We start from the raw sequence: 17,428 nt of genomic DNA, 5'->3' as shown, positions 1-17,428 counted from the left end.
GTAAAAAAAAAAAAAAAAAAAAAAAAAAAAAAAAAAAAAAAGAAAAAGAATAGCTTCCAGTTATTTCACTTACTTAAGACCTGGTGATCCAAATCTGCTTGTTTTTGTTATATTCCTAAACTACCTATTTTATCATTATTGACCATAGTACCTCCCTTAGATGATGACAGTAGAAGACAAAATAGGATATTTGTTCTTCATTCATTTAAAAAATACATTTTAAGGGGGCATTAGCGAGTTAAAGGAGTTTACGGTACTGGGCAGGGAAAGGCAGGCACTTATCAAATAATCACAGTGGGAAATGTAAACTGGTATTCCCTGTGTGGTTACTGCTGTATAGTAAGTGGTGCTATGAGGAATTTGACCCATCTGCTGAGTGCACGGCTAGAATCTGGAGAATGAGTAGGAGTAGCATTAACTGCAAAAAGAGGGGGCTAACATTCCAGGCAGTGCACCTGTGCAAGGCCCTGTGGTGGGACTGTGCTTGGTGTGTTTGAGGGACTGAAATGAGTAGTACAGAGCACTGGGGGAGACTAGGGCAAGAATGAGACCAGAAAGGTAGGTCCCCTTCCCTTCCTGTGTAAATTGAGGCCAGAGTGTGAAGCCATTAGCCAGAAAAAAGCCATTAGATGATCAAAGTTTAACAGTACCAGTTGAGATTATGTGTGTAATGGGGAATTGACTCCAATGCACACAAAGTACTGACTAATGCCGCCGTACTAAGAACCACAACCTGTTTTCCTGACCAACACCAAGAAGCAGCATGATGTCGCCCACCATATACATTATTCACTGTCTCACACACCATCTGCTGGTCGTGCAGGATCTGTAGTGGTGCACTTTGCACAGTTTTCTTACACACGGTTTTCACAAACACAGGGGTAGGGGGAGCCACACCAGACCTGTGACACACGGGCCTGGCTTGTTGTGACGTCCCCTTTGCTCTCGCTGGCTTTCGGCCTCCTCTCAGACTGCTGCCTGCAGCGGGTACGGTTGAAAGTAGACCTTCCTGGGGTCTGTGGGAGCGTGAAGTAATATCCGTGGTACCTTCTCGTGGTCTCCGTCCTCAACAGCTTTTTTGCCTATGGAAGTAGGTTATTTCTTCACTTGAGCTATTTTAAGGATTGAGTAGTGATAAATTTCGGTGCATCCAAAAGCGGAGTTTTCCTCCCTCCCTGAAAAACACTGAATTCCAAAGTGTGTGTGGACAGAGTTTGCCAGTTAGAGGTTTAGCTTGAGTGGTGCCTCCCCCTTTCTTTGACCAATGTCCAGATCTAGTAATAACCAGGCCCCTTAAACCAGGAGTGCCCATGTCCCAACCCCATTTTATGCTCCGAGCCAGGGAGGAGACAGAACACGTCAGGATGAGGAGGAGCTAGGGGGGTGGGGGGAAGGCCAGGTGCTGAATGGGGTATGGTTCATGTCACCACTCAAGAGTCCCAGGGTAGATCGGTAGAAATCAGGGTGTGACTTTTAGGTAGCTTCTTGTTCCCCAGAAGCAAGATCACTGAGCTTCTGTCCCAAGACAACAGACCCTACTCCATCTCCAGTGTGCACAGCTCTGAGCCCAGGACTGGTTTTCTCTGCTTCTCGGTAGACAGAACTGGGCCCTCACCAAATGTTCATATTTTAGGTCATAACTGTCATCAGAACTCAGGTTTCTGGTTTCCAGCACAGCAAGTTAGCAAAGGAATAGAGAAGAAAGCGGCTTAGAGGCAGGCACACAGGCAATCAGCATAGAAGGCCCAGAAACTCTTCAAATGGTAAAAGCGTCACTACAGAGCAAGAGCAGAGAAAGCAGCCGTATGGACCCCTGAAGAACCTCTGAAGTACACATGAGCCAGGATGCAACACAGAAAATGACCAGGAATTTCACATAAAAAGAGAAAAATTCATCATAAACTTATTTTAATAATTTTTGTAGTATACAGGGCTCTTTTTTTGTTATCTGAAAAATGTACTTTGTGTTAACATAGTCCCAGAAGATACTGGATAAAGGAAGTACTTTTGAATACGTGATTACTTGGATAGGTTTGTACATTGTCAGTTGTACAGACAGCCAACAAAGAGCCCTATATCTACTATATTTTTAAGAAAGGAATAAGCAGGGTCCCCTGGGCGGCTCGGTTGGGTGAGCATCCGACTCTTTGATTTTGGCTCAGGTCATGATCCCAGGGTTGTGGGATCGAGTCCTGCCTCTTCTCTTTCTCAAAAAACAAAAACAAAAACAAAAAAATCCCCAAAATAGCCAAAGGAAATATTTTCTAGCCTCAGTAGGAAAAAAAAAAAGTGTTATCTCCAGGTACCAATGGCAACAGTAAACATTAAATTCATTCAAAATGTTTTTAAAAATTGACACTCATATAAGTGTGGATTTTAAAAAATGAATATAAACCTTAATGAAATAGAACACTAATAAACAAAGGATGTATTTGCACAAGACTTCTCCTGGTTACAAATAAGCTTGCAAATAAGCTTACGATCCATGCAGATTGTATTTCAGTTCTTAGGGTGATTAACTCAGTACTACCTGGAAGGTGTTGGGTGTGTTCTGCCGTCAGTGACCTCTGTGCTTTGCGTCCCAGGCTATAGAAAGTGCCATCGGCGGCAACGCCTATCAGCACAGCAAAGTGAACCAGTGGACCGCAAACGTAGTCGAGCAGACTCTGAGCCAACTCACCAAGCTGGGCAAGCCATTTAAATACATCGGTAATACATTTTTGCTTCTCGAATATACTGTTGGTGGTTCTTTAAATACTGACGAGAGGCGCGTGTGGCGGTGTGGTGTCTGACCTCAGAGTTCCCAGTAGGGGTAGTTGCCGTGTTGTGCGCAAGTACCACCCACCTGCTGGGACTGGCAGGGCGCACGGCACAGGGTCGCCCAGCGCTACAGATCAGATGCTTTTAGAACAGGCATGTGGTGAAGGAAAGGGAAGGGTGTGACATATCATGATCACAGGACCAGGCAGTCTACCCTGATAATAATTATCATGGACATCAACCACGTGATCTACACACATATGCCCAAAGTAGGCTAAAGTAGGGGTGCCAAGTAGGCCTCTCTGATACAAGTCTGTTTTAATTGAAGTGACCTGTGTAATTATGCAGAAGAATGGAGCGGGGTTACACACGGCAAGTTCCTGCTTCTGGGACAGCTCTACGGACGGTATGGTTTTCCCCGTGTTTTGTGAAGGCATGTTGTGGCCTTTTCCCTGAAGGCCTTGAGGTGCCTCCTTGACTCTGCTGAGATCTAGAGCATTCAGAGCAGTATTTTGTGAAATAGGTGCTTGGACGTTTCCAGTGTTCGAATGCATACTTATTAGTGGCGCCTGGGTGGCTCAGTCGGTTAAGCATCCGACTTCGGCTCAAGTCATGATCTCGCAGTTCTTGAGTTCGAGCCCCGCGTCTGGCTCTGTGCTGACAGCTCAGAGCCTGGAGCCTGCTTCGGATTCTGTGTCTCCTCTTTCTGCCTCTCCCCTGCTTGAGTTCTGTCTGTCTCAAAAATAAAGTTTTGAATGCATGCTTTTTAGAGTCACCTTTAACACACTGCCTAGAAGAGACTTACTAGTCTTCTTTATTTGTGTGCCATAAAGAAATGTGACAAGTCAGAAAATGGAGCCCCGGCTTCCTGAGTTGAGTGCGGCTGTGCCTTCTTCCCCACAGGCAGCTGCACCGTGCGGTGGGAGAACAAGACCATGTACTGCATCGTCAGCGCCTTCGGGCTGTCCATCTGAGCCACCGCTGGCCTCCGCCCCGCTTCCCTCCCGGCCCGCAGGGAGGCAGTGAACGCCTTTCTCATCCTCCTTCAGCGTGGTTCTCGGGGCGCTCTCCAGATGGAGGGAAAAGCCAAAGGCCCGCCCTGTTCTGTGAACGGCACCCCCAGGTCAGAGACGCACCATCCCGGACAGTCAGGCCTCTGCTGCCATTCGTCTTAACTCTGAATATTTCTTTTCAAAGGTGCTAAAAACCGAAATCTGCTAGTTTGAAACTTTCTCTACTCTCTGATTCAGATACGCTAATTTTCCATACTTTATACTTTGGTTAGAGTAATAAATTATTCCAGTTTAAAGTCTGTGTTTGTCTTCACAGTCTAAATAATACCACAAATGAATTCTTCAAATTTCGTTAGTGACTTTAGAATCTAAAACTGCAAAAACAAAAAAGGAAAAGTTGCAGTTTGGCTTTGGTCCTCTCCAGTATAATGAATTGCTGCTTTTACCCGCAGGACTGGGATCGCGTTGCTTTCTGGGAGTGGGTGAGCTGGTCCCTACTCCAGCCAGAGGGCTCTAGTCCCTACACACCACCCAGTCTCCATTTTTCAGTAGCAGTCACCAAAAACATGTTGTAGTACTTCAGGGCTTCCGAGATGCTTTCATAACATTCACTTTGTGTCCACAGTTAGACCATTATTTATAAGTCCGTAAACACGTTTGGAGGTTATCTGATGGATTTAAAATCTTATCCAAGTGAGGGGAGAGGTCGCCCCAGTCTGTGATCTCATCTCAGTGCTCACCCACAGGCCACGTTCACACAGCCATAAAGACCAGCTTCCATGTCTGCTTGCTGAAATGAAAACTCTCCTTTTGTCCCTGAAGCACTCCTATCTGGCCAAATTAACTCCACAGGCAAGAGCAAATAAGTCACAACAATAAGGACCAAGTAGTTCAAATTTATTAACATTTACCAGAAAGGTAGTCTCAGAATTAAGCCATTCCCAAAGTGTAAGTTTGCCATAAACAAACATTTATTCACTTTTGATTGATTACAGTGATCATTCTGTGACCAGGTGTTACTGTGCTCACGGACACAGCTCCAACACCTAATACATAGTTCGTTCTTTCCTTTTGGGCTTAAAGGTATTTTTATTTTACAAATATTTACAGGCTTTTTGTAAAAAGGCAGTTTTCAGTAGCAGAAAATTCTGTGTTTCATTGTGTGGTAGTATAGTTACCAGTATATCTAAAACGTGTCCGATCAACATGAACAGGATAACAAGATGTCACAGACTAAAGCGACTTCCCTTTGGCCTGGGGAAAAGATTTGCATGTTTTGTGTTTTTTTTTTTTTTTTGTTTTCCCCAAAAGTCTAACCTCTAAGGCAACTGGTTTCTAAAATCCTCAAAATACATAAATATTCTTTAGTGACTTAAGTACATACTAGCTGTCCCTTTTCATCATCCTTTGAGCTCCCACGGCTTAGCCTGTGAGAAGGACTCCAGGAAACAAGTCACTGACCATACTGTAACCCACTTAACAACTGTACCTTCAGTAAATAGTTCATGAAATACTTGAGGCTGGTGACATTTGTCTAGTAACCTGCCCATTTAGTGGGCTGGGTTTACATAATGTATCTAAACTTGTATTGCAATCTGTAATTATGTACAGGAACAATCTTACAAACCTTGAATATATTTTATATATCCCCTTCTCTAGCCTTTCAAATGGGGCTTAAGAGAGAGAAAACTGCATCACTTCACTGCTGTAATGATTTAATAATAAATCAAGCAGACCTATTACCCACATGGATAATGATGCTCTCCCTAGGGAAACTGAAATACCAGCGGGCATCTTCCAGATTCCCCTAGACTGGACCAGTATAAAAAAATTATCCCAAAGATGATGTTATGCAAGCCATTACCATGCAAGAACTAAAGTCAGCCTTCTGAATTTATAATTTAAGTTTGCAAAACTTTGATACTCTCCAAGGGGGGGAAAAAACCCATTTTCTTGCTACTGTCAAGTTTCTGGCAGACTTTAGTGTTTGAACCTAATACCTATGGCATATGTAATACATGCTAAGTGCTATATACTTTAAGCAAATTTTTACATGGACTGTGTAATTTGTTGATATATATGATGCACCAGAGAGGAGATTGAAAATGCACGATTTAACAAAGAACCATTTTCCCTTTAAATTCTTTTTTATATCTTTTTGTTTCCATCTTAGTTACAGAAAGTAAATAAATACTCCCATATTTTCATTTCATTGACTTGATACCATGAAGACTCAAGTATGAAGGTATCAGTCATCAGTTTATAATTACACTATAGGACAAAGACAAGTTTTAAAAAGTTCTAATATGAATGGCTAAATGCCTCAAATAGTTTACATTAACTGATAAATAACAGCATTCCAAATTATGGACAGTTATTTTATAATGATTAAAACTTATAATCTATAGCACATACTAGAATACGTTAATCAGCCCAAGTAAGTTTTCATCAATATACATAAAATTATTTATAGTTAGAAGAAAAATCTGGTAACAGGAAAATTTTTCCAATACCTCTGAATACAATCAAAAGAAGTAATCACACCATTGAAAATGTAAAAACCATGTAAACTTGAATTACCCTTGCAATAATACAGTTGTTTTAATTCAAACTTTCATATTTACAGGGTTTAAAAAACAAATACAAATGGAATCCATATTAAAGGTACATTATCACTAAAGTTTAAATTAAGCAGAGAGGTGAAGTCATAATGAATAGTTTCTCATGAACCTCTAGAAGGTCCCAGCATTATCGCAAGTGGAATCCAAGTTTTAGCTATGGTAATCTAAGAGTTAATGCATAGATGAAGAAAATGTAGGTACTGTTTGCAGAGCAGAGCACTCCTATCCTATGCCATGCCTTCAATCAGGATGTTAGCAATAATGGTATGTCAACAGTTCAAGACGGACATTATCATGCATGTCAAAGGAAAAGCAAAGGAGTTATCTATACTTCTATGCTTAGTCTCTGACAACAAGGAACTGGCAACTCTCCAGGGCCTTCTGCAATGCCATAGATCCAGCAACTTGAGACAACTCTTCTTTTCCAGGGCAAGCCACCACCTTCCCAGGCCACCATGTGAGGCTGGGAGGGCGGGGCATAATTCCCAGCAAGTGACCTTCTACCCAAAGATGTGTTCCCACAAGTCACCAAAAATATTTTACTTTCTTTCATCTAGGTTCCAAACGAGAAACTGAAAAAACTTTTTTTCAGTAAAGAAACTATAATATTTTACCCATCCTTTGTTTAGCTTTTACAAAGAAAATAAAGTTCAACAGGGTGTCCTCTCTAATGGAGTTGTAGAAACTACAGTTTATGGGAATTGTAATGGATACCCTCTTCCCCACCCCATTCACAACGACATCCATTCATATACACGTAGCCCTCACATGCACACACATGTGTACACAGGCCCTTGGAACACTGTATGGCAGCAAGACCTCTCCCAACAAGAGCTGGCACTGATCAGTTATCTCACCCTTTCCTTATGAAGCTCACCCAGTCCTCCTCAGAAGCCTACGATGCCAGTTCTGCCCCGGGGTGAAGGTGGGGTTGGGGGAGCAGTGAAGGGCTAGAACCGGCCCGCCCATCATATCTCTAGTGAGACGTGACTTACAGACTTCACACAACAGACAGAAGTTACGAGTCACTTGACATGCGTGGTTATCCAGAGCGCTGGCCACTCACGCTGCCCTCTGAGACAGGCACAAAAATAGGCTTCTCTTAAAGGGTCGAAACTGGTACAGGGTAGAGAAGAAAGGAAGAAAGAAAGAATGCCACCATGCTGATGACTTCATTCATAAGGGCTTTCCGTGGACTTGGACTTAGCAAATTATTTAAAAAAAAAAAACCCTACTAAATTACAGGAGTAATTTCCCCCTCACCACTAGAAACAAACCCTTTCTCATCTGAAATCTTTGAAAAAGGGTCTGCCTCTTTACACTGTTTATCAGTGCCTCTCTTCCCAAATGTATGCAGCCACTCTAACTATAAATTTGGCCCAACATTTAAATTCGTCCTTGGTTTTGGTTTTCCTTTCAAAACTATGTAAACAAATAAGGACCGGGAAATCTCTGCTCACGAGACAAGCCTGAGCACCAGCAGGAGCGTGGAAGGCCAGGAAGTGGTGCTGCCCGTTGGCAGGGTCGGGGCTCAGTCACTGTCAGACCCCTCCTTGTACTGCGCCCGGATGGCCTGGCCGTTCTGCAGGGGCATCTCTTCATAGTCACTCCTGTCACAAAAGAGATCTCTGATGCCACTCGGCTTTTGACAGCTCATCTGTTCTCTTCCACACTGACACGCCATTCTAGCAAGAACGCATTCGCAGCTCTGTGCTCCCCATTTCTACAGCCAATTGCCCCCGCCTGCTCTCCCTGCCCCCATCAGGCACCAGAGCCCATTGCTAGAATGAACTGTTCTTCCCGTGGTCACCTCTCGTGCTAAGTATTCAAAAAAAGGAATACCACTCCGTCTAGTCAGAACAATGTGAAAACAGCAAACCATGGGATCACGTGACATTCCAGGTAAAAGAAAGGCCTTAATGCCTTGAAAACCATTTTAAGGTGATGAACACCTATTCAGTGCACGCAGGCCGAGTACTCAGCGCAGCACAGCTTTCAGAGAGGCAGGGACTTACCCATAGATAACATCATCGTCGGAGTCGTTCAGCATAGAGAATGCAGGGTTGTCTTTCAGCTGGGACTCTGAAAACCAACAAAGAGCATTTTCATGCATGAGTCTAGAGAGGCAGGATGCTATAGAAAAAGGATAGGAGCAGAAAGGGCTGGACTCAAATCCCAGCTTCCACCGTTTACGATCTGTGTGACCTGACCAAATCTCGCCTCCCCAAGTGTGCTTTCTCATGTACAAGCCAGGGGCAGCACCACCACCGGGCAGGCCACCGGGCACACCGAGTGGCGGAAGCACTGGGAGAAAAGAGGCACCAGGGGAGCCCTGAGATGGGAGCTGCAAGCCAGCTACTTTCTCCCAAGTCTGCACAGGTAGCAGGGGCGGGAAACACCAGGGAGACCAGAGGCGCCTGCCCCCCACCCCCCAGTGGCCCTTGGGAAGCCAGCCTGTCTAGTTTTGTCACCTCAAATGGGAGTAACTGCATCTTCATCATAAAGCTGCTGTGAGGCTCGAACAAGACACTTCATGAAGGCGCTTTGAAAGCTCACACAACATGAAAGTCAGGTGGTGGTCCTGAAAGGCTATACCCCTGCCCACGTTCTAGGAGGTTCTCATCCTTTTCACTGCCTGTGTGAGAGGTTAGTTCTTCTTTGGTGGGGGGGAGCTGTGCATCTTGGCTTTCCTTGAATGGCCACAGCACTGGTGTCCAACAGACTTGACTTCGTATGTGCCAGAACCCAATAACTGTGTAATAACACAGCACATGCCGTGTTCTAACACCTCAGAGCTCACGCTGTAACTGACCTCGTCTCTCTCTGCTAAAGAGTCTTGGTGCCTGGCACTAACAGGGGACCCGGGAGATGGGTCCTGAACTAAGTTCTGTGAAGCTATCTGGCCAGTGACCCGGCCCCAGGGGAGGCTTACCGTACAGGGCGTTCTTCGATGGAGAATACACAAAGGCCAAAGTATAGAGGTAAAAGTTCAATAAGCCATAGAAAGATAAGAATTCGGCTGGTGATACCGGTCAAGGAAAATAAGCAGCCCCGGAACACTGTGTATTCAGTTGGCGTCTTTGCTTTCAGTCTGGCTGCCTCCGTCTGACCGCCTGCAGTCCTTGCTACTGCTTATTAGCAGCGAGTACCTTGGGGCCGCACAGCCCAGCCACAGGATGTCACAGGGCAAGCCCACAGTCAGGCGTTACAATAACCTTTCCAGGTCACCTGTAACAACAGGTGCACCGTGCTCTTTTCTATCCTTGGAAACCTCTGGACGGGGCAGGACCAAAGGGCAGGAAGGCCACGTGTGCATACGGGTAAACCAAGACTGAAAGGAAGAACGGAATACGGGTTCCCAAACCACTCTTCTTCACCTTCTCTGCATTACTGACTCCTTTAATAAAAGTTTAGTGTGAAATTCAGTTACTAAAATGTGACAAATCCTGCATGAATTCTAAGGATGGAAGAAGCCCCAGGGGAAGAACCTGAATGTCCGGGATTCACTGCAGAGCGCCCCCTGATGGATGCCATCATGAAAGGGGCGGGGTGGGGGGAGGCAAGCACGCTTAATCGGCCAGGGCAGCTGAAGGTTTACCCGGGAACCCAGGAGCCCACCCCACTGGCCTCGGGCACACTTGGGAGTCTGGACGTAGGAGCCCTTTCTGGGGACGCAGGCTTAAACCGCCCTAATCTCCGTGGACACTGCAGCTGGATACGCCTGGGTGACAGGGAGAGGGGACTTTCAGATCAGGCTCAGCCTCCCCTCAGTGCTCTGCAGGCAGAAGTGGGCACCCGGGACTGAGGCAAGGTTCTGGGTGGAGCCTGGGTCTCCAAAGGATCCCCACCATGCAGACAGAAGAGCAGGGTGGCGGGGAGAGCAGGTGGGGAGCCTAACTCCCTTGGGATGGCTTGGCCCTGCCAAGCCTGGGCCACTGCCCACAGGGACGGGCAGCGGTGGGACCCAGAGCACACAGGGCACCACGGCACGGGGACCCGCCTCTTCCTCAGGGCTGCAGACCTAACGGCTAACCCCTCCACGCAGAGCGTGTTCCTGAAGGCTGGCGGCCGCCTCCCATTGAAAGGATATAATTCTGGTAGTGAGTTGACAGTTCAGCTACAAAATTGTCTTGTAATACTTGCGCTCCAAACCTTAAATAAAGGATGACGATGCTGGAAAAAGGGGGGAGGGGCATTAAGTAAAAGTACCTGAGGAAACAGCACTAGCTTCACAGAACTTCCACTCCCCCATTCACACAGCCCACTCGCAGCAAGGTCTCACGGCCCCGNNGCCGCGCCGGCACGCCCGCCCGCGCCTGCGCACACGCGCCATCCCTGCAGCGCCGAAGCGGCTTTGCACCACCAGTGAAGGTCCTGAGCACCCGGAGCTCCGCGGCCCCCAAACCCGCTCCCCTGTGCTCGCCTCCCCTCCCTGCGGCCCGTCCTCCACGCGGAGCCAGACTGATGGCTGACCGCCTAAGCCAAGCCCTTCACCTCCGGGCTTCGACCCTTCCGAAGGGTTCCATCCCCGAGAATGAACCGGGACTCCTCGAGGCGGCCTGACCTCTCCAACGGCTGCTCTCCCTCCTGTGAGGTCTCCTCTCCTTCTCCTCACCAAGCCGCCTGTCCCCCGCGCCCATGTGCTTCTAGGCCTCGGGCCTCAGTCACCTCCTCAGAGAGACATCCCCTCCCCCCACCTACAGCACAGCCTCTCCCGCCGTCGTCACGTCTGTTTTCACGATTGGACGTGCTATTGACTTGTCACAGTCTTCCTCCCCTGGGGCAGAACCACCACCGTCGGGAGGAACGTGCCCGCCTGCTGCCCCGAGAGCAGACACTCCGTATGGGTCTGCCGGGCAGGTAAGTGAATCCCCTTGAACCTGTATGAAGACGGGCCATGAAGGCATGACAGCTTCCAAGTCAGACTCCTCCTCGAAGGTCACTGCAAGTATCCCACGCCCAGTCTGTGGACCGGGGCAGCAGGAGGGTGAGGACGGGGGGGGGTGGGGTGTGTGTGTGCAAGAGTGTGTGACTGTGAGGGGTGTGAGAGGGGGTGTGAGAGGGTGTGTGTGAGGAGTGTGCATAGGTGTTCAAGGACGTGAGAGCATGTGAGGATGCATGTGTGAGCGGGGGTGTGTGGGAGGTGGGAGGCAAGCACACCGAGAGCTGAAGAGGGCCCGCCTGCACCGTACGGCACTGCTGTTTTCAGGGAACGCAGATGCGGATGGAGCTCACTGGGAAGCCCACGCTGAGTTCATGTGGTGTGGTGAGTGATGCGCACAATGAGGGAAAGGGAAGGGACATGGGAGACCTCAGCGTCTCCTTGCAAAGCCATCCTCTCCGAGCCCTGCGTGGCTCGGGCCAAAGAAGAGGACCAGCTGCCATTTTTTTTTTTTTTTGCAATCCAAACAACCAAAGAAAGAAAGGCAGGTAACTAGATTCCTTTCCCTCTGGATTTTGATTTTAGCAGAAAGAGACAAACCACAACCAAGCAATGATCTGGCATTCATTCACAGGGACAACTGGGTCACCGGGGCCTCTGCAGTCTCTCGGTGCAGCATCCCCTCCTGTCGGGGCCACCACACTGCTGTTCAAGGACACCTGTGATACCGAGTTCAAATGCACAGTCTTCTACTGGGAGTGCCCAAAGGATACCAGGTGCCAAGTACACATACGGTGTTCTAGTGGTTTAACCCGAGTTGGGCTGTGGCTGATCCACTTACGTGGCGACGTCAGAGCAAGTAGGGAGCTCCCCCAGCTCCGGACCAGCTGGCTTCAAGTCAACACTCCTCATTGCCCGGGGGCACATACAACACAACTGCACTCGCTCCACCACCATGCACACTCAGCGCCTGCCCTGGGCAAGAGGCTCTCTGACCCAATGAATATGTTTGGCTAGAAATACCTTAAAGTTAACTTTGTAAAAGGGGAAAAAAGATATTCATGGTAGGAAAATACAAATTTGCTGTTTTGTTTCTTTCAAAAAGTAAAGTCTTCTTACCTAATGACAAGTACTACAAAAGTCAATGCAGTCAAAAATTTTAACCTGAGATCTGAAAAAGAAATAAATACCCATTTAAACCACATGGGAAGTAAATTCCATGCTCAGAGAGCTTAAAAATAAAGACAAAAATTAACCCTCCTGAACAAAGCCCCTCCTCCGTCTGGACTTTAAGCCTGTGTGTACCTGAAGCCTAGAAGAAATGCTCTCCCACCTCCCAGAGAGACCATGGCCATTATTATTTGGTTGTGATGGACTGAAGGAAAGGATCCTCTGAGATCAGGTGAGTTGCTTTGACGCAGGACTAGGAAAACCACCATGGCCACTTCCTCTATAAGGTATGATTCTGGAAGGATCCAGGTGGCTCCAAAGCCATACTGGCACCCAGGGCCCCAGGTGGCTTCTGCCCCACAGGCCTCCCTTTAGAGCTGACTGAGGCACTGTCCAAAAGGCCCACAGTTACCCAGTCAGCCCTGTTACCAGACCTCCCCAGGGACCAAAGGGACTCGTCTCCACCCTGAGGGAGGGCGATGGGTCCCCATCCAAGTCAGACCTTCATCTGGGTGGACTCCAGCCACTCCTCCCACCGTGTGAGGTCAAGGCCTTACGCACCTTGCCCTGGGCAATTTGTGATGTGGCGCTTACCTACATAAGGCATGTGACGCAGCTCGGAACAGGCCCGCACTATCAAGAACAAAAGGTATAATATATACACAGCTGCCACCACCATGAAGAAAATCTTCATTCCCTAGAATGACACAAGATGGGCAACTGAATAAGAACCAGGACTCAGTGCTGCTCTTCCTTCCAACACTACCACAAGTAGGAAAACCAAACATTTTTAAAAGGAGCCTAGAATCCTGAAGATCACTCCGTAACACAGAACAAGGACGTGTTCCCACTGCTGTGACTTGCCTTTCCAGACCCGGCCTCTCATCCTGTCTGGTGAGCACCGGTGTCTCACCTGGGTGGTCACCCCCAGCCCTTGCTCGTCAGATCAATGAGAATCCAAGCTTCTTCCATGACACATGGAAAGCTCCTAGCATAGGGCCTGGGCTGTAGCAGTTGCTCAATACACCAGTGCTGGGTCTTTAGCTTTTTTCAGCTTCCTAGAAGTCTCTGGTTTCCAGTGTTTCCTCTAGTAACAAACGTAGGCCACTGACTGAGAAGGGGACAGGTGACCACAACCACAGTGACAGTGGCCTTGCTCAAGTCCTTCTAAATGCTGGCCACGTGCTTTGAGTTCCTGAGATCAATTCAACCCATACAACAACTCTTTAAGAGAGACTGTAGCACTCCCCCCCTTTACAGAGGGAAACAGGCTGGGATGCTGCTCCCAGGGCACAGTTTTTACCCAAAGGCCATCCAGGGAGCTGGGCACACTGGCCCAGGTACTGGCCCCGTGTGGCCTCAGGCAAAACCCTTCACCGCCCTCAGTTTCTTCATATGAAAAATGAGAGGATTGGACCAGACAAAAACTCCGATAACAGTTTAGCATGAAACTATATTTTTTCACCTAAATCTGGAAAGTTACGCTCAATCTACAGTCCCGTATGTGATCCATCACTGGAGTCTCCAGAATCTTTGTGAGAATGGGTCAAAGCCACTCCTCCCTGTCCCTTCCTTTAGTGCCCTGCCCTCAGGGAGAAAAGGCTTCTCTAAAGCCCGGACCCTCACACACACGGCCTCAAGTCTTTCTAGGGCCCTTTTTGAACACAGCCCCCACTGAGCCTGCCCTGACTCGGGTCTCCTGCATGGCTTCCTCCTCCCGTGGCCCCACACAACTCTGGAATAGCGCTTTCCTTCCCTGGACCAGAATGCCTCCCCTACCCTCCACTCCAGGTGCAGCCCCTCCCCCCAAAAAACTTACTAAAGCATCCTAAGACTAAATAAAAGACTAAGAAAAAAGACAAAATACAACTTGTAACTTGGCCCACTGTACGTAAGGACACAGCTATCAGGACACTGCACACCTGGCAGTACTGGTCTGTACTTATTTCTAAGCTTTTTCTCCCTCACAAGGTCATGTATTCTTTGAGAGCAAGGATCATGCACACTGCTCAAAAGGCATTCACTGAATGACCTTCAAAACTCCTCAAACTTCTAAATAATGGAATGGAAAGGCTACTGGTACTCCCCTGCTGAAATTCGATTAAGAATCAGGGGCTTATTCTGTTTGCTAGTACATGTGTAGTCTCAACCCACATTATTCATCTTTCAAGATTCACTAAACCTCCCTCTTTCTCAGAGGCCATTCCCATAAAGAGCCACAGATTTTATCACTTCACAGGAAGCTCTGCAAAGCGTCAGAGAAATGCTGGCTGTCACCAAGCTCAGGATTCAACTCTGTGCCTCTGGGATTGCCCTGCTGGGAACATGCCTCCNTCAGCGCCTGGGCTCAGCTGCGCCTATCAGAGGCTGCCCTATGAGACACGAGGAATGCCCACAAACCTGGAGACTCAAGGGAAAGCCACACTCAGGGCTGATTGCCATCTGTGGACCTCTGTGTAAAATAAAAACACTGGACCCCTTGTTAGAAAGTATAAAGAATTCTGAGTTGGCAAGAGCAGAGCATCACCCAAGGCACTGGGCCCTGTGACTGCTGGGGTTGCAGGCCCACACAGCCAGCTGGCCACATCATTCATTCACTGGAAACCTTCCTCTACTTTGGAGAATTAAACAAACCAAAATGTTTTCTTAACTGTTCTACAGTGTTCTTAAATCTGACACATGTTCTGTGCCTCAAACATACACCAAGCAATGGGAGCAACAACTTTGTTTTTAAAAGCTTTTTTTTATACTGTTCAAACACCTTTTTCCAAATTTTGCACCCATGAGCCTTCTGCATTCTTCCCCAAAGTGCCAGTTAGCAAGCTCATGTCCCCAACACAGTTTAAGTTACAAAGTTCAGCAATTTTGAAAAACAGCATTTAAAAAGAAACACCAGGCGTCATTAATGATTCTCACCTGAAAATTTCCTGTGTCAACTCGATACTGGTACATGGGATCGTGTAATTCATTAACTCTGAAAATACAGTATTACAAACAAAAATCATAGATTAATAACTAGTATACTTTCCATTTTAGACTTTCATTTGGCTTTTTAAGAAACTTTTTAACATAAACTCCTTGCTAACCAACAGTAAAAGATTTTTAAAAAGTAATTCTAAATTTGTAAGAAACCCTAAATTTCACAATGAAAATGCATCCAGGGCTACTAAATGTAACTGTCTGGCCATAGTCATCAATACTATGAAGCTGCAGTATCTTTCATTTCAAAAAAATCCCTATACTATTCCTCTTGCAAGGCCCCAAACTGTTTTCTGGCACCTTTTCAATGGCATACCTGGGCACTGGGAATAGCTGAGCACACAAAGAAAGCTATAAAAGTAAACACCAACATCCATGCAACTCATTTTTTTAAATGTTTATTTTTGAGAGCAAGAGTGCACATAAGTAGGGGAGGGGCAGAGAGATGGGGACAGAGGATCCAAAGTGGGCTCTGCACTGAAAGCAGAGAGCCTGATGTAGGGCTCAAAGTCATGAAATGTAAGATGGTGACCTCAGCTGATGTCAGATGCTAAACCGACCCCCCCCTTGGTGCCCCTCCGTGCAACTCATTTTAAAATGACTCAGTAACTGAGGTGGCAGGCAGGGATAGGGAAGGGAGACGAGTTGGGCTGAGTGCTGTCATGGGCCATGAAGTCAGATGTGCCAAGTGTCAGAATCATACCCCTGAAATGGAACTTGTTTCTGCAGAAAAATCCTACTTGGAAGCATCAGGCTGTGCCCACAGCAGGCTTCTACACTGGTCCCATTTTACAGGATAAAACTACTAATAGCAATAAGCCTTGGGAGCGGTGCAGGAATGGAAGTTTACAGATGCAAGCCCAAGGAGAAACTAAAGCTTCTTACAGGCAGAGATGAGCCAGGACCCCTGAGCACCATTCCTACAGATGACGTCTTCGGCACTTTGAAGGGGAAAGCTAAAATAACAGTCTTTTTCATTTTCCAGACAAGACTATAAGGACTGTGTTACCTGACATGACATTCAAGCAAAAATGAACCCTCAGTTCAAATCACACTATCCAGTCTTGACACCCTGGTGACAGATTCCTTTCTGGATGGGTTCACAAAATACAGTGAGCCTGTGGATCTGTCCACCTTTGTCAAAAGCTTCTCATGCCTGAAGTTTCACACGTAACAAAATTACTCACGTCTGCCATATTCCTAGTGTAACAGAAGCCAACCACAATAGTCCAACAATGAAGAATTTAGGTAAATAGAAAGTCAGACACTTCCTTTCTCCCTAAAAATCAAAAAAAGGAAGAAATAAGTTAGTAATTCTACCAAAGCATTAAGCCCTAGCAGACCACGCCAGATCACAGACACTCAAAGCATTTCTACAGAGCATGCATGCTTCTGCTGACGGAGACTAGAGACAGAGTCTCAAGGAGGAGTTTATCTCAAGGACTAGTGCCAGAGTCGGGACCAGCAGTGCTGAGGGCCAGTGCTCACCTGAACCCGTATCCCGTGGTACACGCACAGCCAGAAGAGCAGCAAGGCACACAGGAACACAGACTGAAAGAGATCGTCCAGCATGCCTGGAAACCAGCTGTTCACCAGAAAGGAGAGGGGGAAGAACGGATCTGGAATGCAACAGGCAGAAAGGCCTGATGAAGGCAGGCTCACCCCACCCCGCACAGGGCATCCGGTTCCCTCCATGAGGGCAGAACTCCCAGTCACCTTCTGCTCAGGCAGAGCCAAAGGGAGGTAGTAAACTAAAGGCTGTTTTGTTTTTCAGAAAACCTGAAAGCCAATGAACAGATTGCTCCAGTGATCATTACAGAGTGCCGTCTGCTCACGCCATCCGCTCCTCCCCGCAGGCCTGGGAATCCCAGTGCTGCGGCTCTGGAAGCAAACGCTTTCTGAAGCAAGGGAAGAGGAACAGACGGCAGTGTTTGCCGCCTTCAGCCAAGTTCCAAGACGGCTGTGTCTGTAGCCCTTCCAGGTTTTAACTACCAAAGCGATCA

At 47.2% G+C, this 17,428-nt stretch overlaps 2 protein-coding genes and 1 long non-coding RNA gene across 4 annotated transcripts in view; 2 read left to right on the top strand and 1 right to left on the bottom strand.

The window, feature by feature from the left end:
- The window catches only part of DYNLT1 (dynein light chain Tctex-type 1), a 7,195-nt gene extending 3,126 nt beyond the window's left edge, over positions 1–4,069 (top strand). The window contains exons 3-5 of the mRNA XM_077755126.1: positions 2,586–2,709; positions 3,089–3,166; positions 3,664–4,069. Coding sequence (XP_077611252.1) covers positions 2,586–2,709; positions 3,089–3,166; positions 3,664–3,734 — 273 coding nt within the window. The 3' untranslated portion in view covers positions 3,735–4,069. The remainder of the gene's footprint in view (positions 1–2,585; positions 2,710–3,088; positions 3,167–3,663) is intronic.
- A 580-nt stretch (positions 4,070–4,649) lies between these two features.
- Positions 4,650–17,428, bottom strand: part of TMEM181 (transmembrane protein 181) — a 50,556-nt gene continuing 37,777 nt past the window's right edge. The window contains exons 9-18 of one of the 2 annotated variants that reach the window (XR_013332990.1): positions 16,914–17,044; positions 16,613–16,704; positions 15,363–15,420; positions 13,041–13,143; positions 12,396–12,447; positions 10,485–10,567; positions 9,327–9,416; positions 8,410–8,476; positions 7,855–8,004; positions 4,650–7,510 (exon numbers count right to left, since the gene is read on the bottom strand). Coding sequence is in view for 1 of the 2 variants with exons in the window: in XM_077755124.1 (XP_077611250.1) it covers positions 7,926–8,004; positions 8,410–8,476; positions 9,327–9,416; positions 10,485–10,567; positions 12,396–12,447; positions 13,041–13,143; positions 15,363–15,420; positions 16,613–16,704; positions 16,914–17,044 (755 nt within the window). In the remaining variant the exon portion in view is untranslated. Of the gene's footprint in view, positions 8,005–8,409; positions 8,477–9,326; positions 9,417–10,484; positions 10,568–12,395; positions 12,448–13,040; positions 13,144–15,362; positions 15,421–16,612; positions 16,705–16,913; positions 17,045–17,428 lie in introns of both variants that reach the window. The other variant, XM_077755124.1, reaches the window with a different exon arrangement.
- LOC144224228 (uncharacterized) lies at positions 10,735–12,399 on the top strand. Its single transcript, XR_013332991.1, has 3 exons — positions 10,735–11,381; positions 11,604–11,660; positions 11,911–12,399. It is a non-coding gene; the product is annotated as an uncharacterized LOC144224228 (long non-coding RNA).

Source organism: Crocuta crocuta, unplaced genomic scaffold (genome assembly GCF_008692635.1).
Source record: "Crocuta crocuta isolate KB4526 unplaced genomic scaffold, BGI_CrCroc_1.0 scaffold11, whole genome shotgun sequence".
In the NCBI taxonomy this organism is placed as follows: Eukaryota; Metazoa; Chordata; class Mammalia; order Carnivora; family Hyaenidae; genus Crocuta; species Crocuta crocuta.
Note: the sequence above shows the minus strand (reverse complement) of the source record. Positions and strands in the feature narration are given on the sequence as shown.